Below are 4390 nucleotides of genomic sequence, written 5' to 3'. Positions count from 1 at the left end.
AAGTTGGGTCGTTACAGTCCCTCTCTTGCTGTCATTATCATTGCAGAATCAGTAAACATGAGAAAAATAAACACTTAGGATTTGTTTGATTCCTTGTTTTCATTCTTATGTTTTTTGTTTTAATAATTGTGAAAAGAAAAATATAAACATAAGAAAAATACTATTTACTGTCTTCATTTCTTATTTTCACAACTTCTTTTTACAAAATTTTGAAATTAAGTTACACAAAAAGTGTAGACAAAAAAAAAACAAACCAGAAAAAGCCTTTCGTTTGTGTGCTATCTAAAAAGTATTTAAACCTAACTATGTCCAAACCTGCACTTTTCTTTTTTCCTCCTCAAGCTCCATAATTTTCTTCCCAAAGTGCTCTTTGAGTGCTTCAGTATCAATGTGCTTCATCTCAGACTGCAAGGAAGTAAAAATGTACGCCAATTAAAACACCATAAAATGGAACACTTACTGATTTACTGTTTGAGGCCCCAAGATATTAGCCTAAGGACCAATTAAGAAAAACAATTGGCACATTCCAGTATCACTTGTTTTTCGTTTTTAGCCTTCCAATATTAATGTTATGGAAACCAATGCTGCAAAAATCCTTTATTTTAAAGTCAATATACTATAGTGTATATAGTAGGAGCAAAAAAGACAAGCTTTATTTAAAAATTTGAAAGAAAAAAAAAGGTAATGACCGAAGAAAAAGCTTTAATTTTGAATTCTGGAGTTCAGGTTTAGAACGGCCAATACCGTATGGTGTACGAGCATCTCGTATATTCATTGTTCTTCAGTTACTAGATTTATTTCTAATCTATTATACATAAATAGAATATTTAGTACACCTGGAGGAAGGCCCACTTCTTTGCATATGTCATCCAACTCCAAACATGTCCTAAAATAAAGCAAAGCATAGCCTATAGTTCAGCAAAAATAACCAAGACTAAAAAAGAAGCAAAGATTTTGCACGATCTGCTGAGAAACATACACAAATGCCAATTCGGAAGGCTTCAATATCGCAGCACAACCAGCTGCCAGAGCAGGGGCAACCTTCCATGTAGCCATTAACAAAGGATAGTTCGTAAAACATGATATCTAGTTAGCCATCAAGATAGCAATTTTGCTAACAGAGAGAGGTAACAACAATGAACGAACAACGAAAAAACAATACACAACAACTGAATTTCTACCTTTCTATTCTACTATTATTCTTTTTTTCATCACTCATTGCCACTTATAGAGAAACTAACTTCTAGATTCTAAGACTAGTTAATAAGGCAAATTTTAAAGAGAAGAAAAATAAGTTACCCTGGGGTGATTAATCCAATGACACCAATGTGTTCTTTAAGGGCATAACTCTTAAAAGTTTCCATGGGAAGAGAAACGGGTGCCTTCTGCTTCGCGTCGAGTTTCTCGGCAAGGTTAGGGTAAAACTCAAAGCAACTAGCAACATCATCCTAACATAAAATCAAGCGTGAATCAGAGAATTACAGTAACAATCAGAGAGAATAATCTGAAATTGAAGTAGAATTGAAGTACCATGTCCCAGGTAGCTTCATCGAGTGGTTTTCGGCAATCAAAAGATTCAAGCCTAGCGAGGTGATCCTTTCTCTCGATGACCTTGGCAGTGATGGCATGGAGATAGCGGGCTCGGTAAGTGCCGGAAGCTGAAGGCCAATCGTTGCCTTTGTTGCGGTTGAGTGCTCTTCTAGCGGCGGCGACAACACAGTCAAAATGTTCATTGACTGTGCAGAGCAAGCAAACCTCTTGGTGTTAGAGTTTTGCCATTGCAATGCAGCTGTATGACAATGCCATATGCATGAAGTGAGGACTTCGAAAGTGGTAGAAGATTGAGCAAGATGGCGAGGGAGGAAGGCAGAGAATGGCGGCACGGAGGAAGGAAAGGCGACCTCCGTTAGTTGACCGACACCGTGAGTAGTGAGCGCAGGGAATACGAGAGCCAGCAGAGACGGGTAAGGGGAGATGATGGAGGGAGTGCCGGCAGAGGAGAGAGTGCAAGCGCCGATGATGAGCTCTGTCTGAGTTGGGGATGAGCAACAGAGTTTGAGTGTTAGGGTTTCAAAGCGTAAGTGTAAGTGTCAGGGGAGAAGAGTAGAAGAGTCTGATGAGTCTTGTAAGTGTGTCGGGGACTTTAATTTAGGGAGTTTCTTTTTTTTGAATGGGAACCTTTTCGCCACGCTTTTTTAGGAGTGTCAAGATTAAAAATTTTTTGCCATGCTTTTTTAGGAGTGCCAAGATCAAAAACTTTTCGCCACGTTTTAAAAGTGTCCCTGTTTTTCTCTATGGCCACGCTTTTGAAGCGTGGCAAAAAAAATTATGGCCAAAACGCTAATCAATTGTCACCCCATAAAAGCGTGGCCATAGATTCTTTTCGCCATGCTTTTTAAGTGTAGCAAGAAAAAATGTGGCCAAATCTCTAATCAATCGCCACCCTCATAAAAGCGTGGCAAGAGAAAAGCGTTGCCATAGACCTTTTTTCTTGTAGTGAGATTCCAACCTTCACAATTTTACACAATTTGACTCTTCAACACAATTTATCATTTTTCATCATAATTCACATAGTTATCATTATTCATCCAAACATTAACAATTGTCATCATAATTCATCCAAAATCATCACAAACATCAATAATCATAATCCTCTATCAACAATTCAAACCTATCCTATGGTCCACTAGTCTAAGTGTCCAGAAATATTACATATTACATAGAGCAAACCGAAATCATACCTGGGCCGATTCCCACTATGCACCGCACACTAAATTTAAGTCCAAATCAAGCCTCCAAGCATTAACCAATCCACCAATCAACTCCAATAAGGATCAACAATCAAAATTTTCAAGCTATATACATTAATTTACCACAAATCAATACCTAGGGTTCCTAAATACACAATTTCACAAGGGATAAGAGCAACCTTATCTTACCCATAGTTGATTAGGATGAAATCCAATAGAAACCAAGTGCTAGAGTGTACCTAAACACCAAAAATCACAAAAATCCACTCAAACCAAAACCTAATATTTTGAAATTCACAATGGCTAAAAACTGGGCAGGGATTTTCAAAAATATTACCACAATACCTAGCTAGAAATGACAGACTCAGCGAGAGCTTCGCATAGCCACAAATGGCACACGAATCGGAGCACTGTAGCTCGAGATATGATTAAATGAAGTTAAATATAAATAGTATTTTCGAAACCCTTCCTCTCTTCTCACTTTAGCTACATGCTCTCACTCTCTAAGGGTTATGGTGGCTGAATGGGGTTCATTAATGTGTTTTTATATGTTGGTCTTGGGCCTAACTTGGGTCCGGTCCAACCCGTTAGCATTTTTTGGCTCGTTTTGCCCAACTTTGGGCCAAACCTTTAAAATTAGTGCCCGATTTTCAACTTTAAATGTTTTTATAAGTTTTTCTACAGTTTTTACCGCTCTTACTCAGTACCGGACAAATTTAAGCCGGTACTGCTGACTAATTTATCGGTATGCGTTTTTATGCAATTTTTCTTAGAAAATTACATTTTCTAACTCAGAAAAATCTACTGAGTCTAAATATCATATTTTAATTTTCTAATTAACATTCTAAATTTTTGAACTTATTTTGGGCAATTAAATTATCTTAATTAAGCGGCTAATTAATCGTGATTCTTGCACAATCAAAGATGGCAACAATCTTCTCAAGGTCACCCTTTTCAACCTCAACAAGCCTACCATCAACCACTTCAAGCTCACCGTCAATCATACCAACCACAAAGCCCACCCCACTTACAATCCAATCAACAATCACACCCCCAACTAACATATCAATCCCCACCTCAATCAAGATATCAACCACCACGCACTAGACCCACCTTTCACCAAAATAGCCAACTATCTTCTTCAAATCAACCCCATATAAATGATAGACTTCAAACCATCATCCAAGAGCAACGGGAGTTCCACAAGAAATAAGAAACCTATATGACAACCATTGCCGAAGCCTTATCCCATTTTACTCTATCCCTTTCCAACAATCACAACACCTCCAAACCATCTACCTCTAGTGACCTACCCTCTCAACCTCAACCAAACCCCAAAACAAGCATTAATGCAATTACCCTAAGGACAGGCATCCCATTTGGTTTTACAAGTAGGACAGGCATGCATCATATGCATTTTTTTTATTTGTTTGGGTGTGCATTTTGTTTATGTGTTTTGGTAATTTATCTGATTATGTGCTATGTGATACGTGCTTTATATGTGTTTTCTTCTATGTGATTGAATTGTTTGATTTGATTATGTTTGCAAGAGTACGAAGGTGAATGAGTTTGAGGCGGATTAAACTCGGTATTGTCCTGAGACTCTGGTTTATATGATGAATGAATAGGAATTGATTGAG

At 37.7% G+C, this 4390-nt stretch overlaps 1 protein-coding gene across 1 annotated transcript; it reads right to left on the bottom strand.

The window, feature by feature from the left end:
- Positions 1 to 303: 303 nt before the first annotated feature.
- LOC140180644 (aminoaldehyde dehydrogenase 2, peroxisomal-like) lies at positions 304 to 3814 on the bottom strand. The gene is made up of 6 exons (XM_072221902.1): positions 3667 to 3814; positions 1531 to 1736; positions 1303 to 1448; positions 980 to 1075; positions 790 to 886; positions 304 to 405 (listed from the first exon to the last, which is right to left on the bottom strand). Exons 1-6 carry the CDS (start codon positions 3812 to 3814, stop codon positions 304 to 306), a joined length of 795 nt encoding a protein of 264 aa, XP_072078003.1.
- Positions 3815 to 4390: the final 576 nt, after the last annotated feature.

This window comes from Arachis hypogaea, chromosome 17, assembly GCF_003086295.3.
Source record: "Arachis hypogaea cultivar Tifrunner chromosome 17, arahy.Tifrunner.gnm2.J5K5, whole genome shotgun sequence".
Classification (NCBI taxonomy): Eukaryota; Viridiplantae; Streptophyta; class Magnoliopsida; order Fabales; family Fabaceae; genus Arachis; species Arachis hypogaea.
This window is presented reverse-complemented; position numbering and strand designations above follow the sequence as displayed.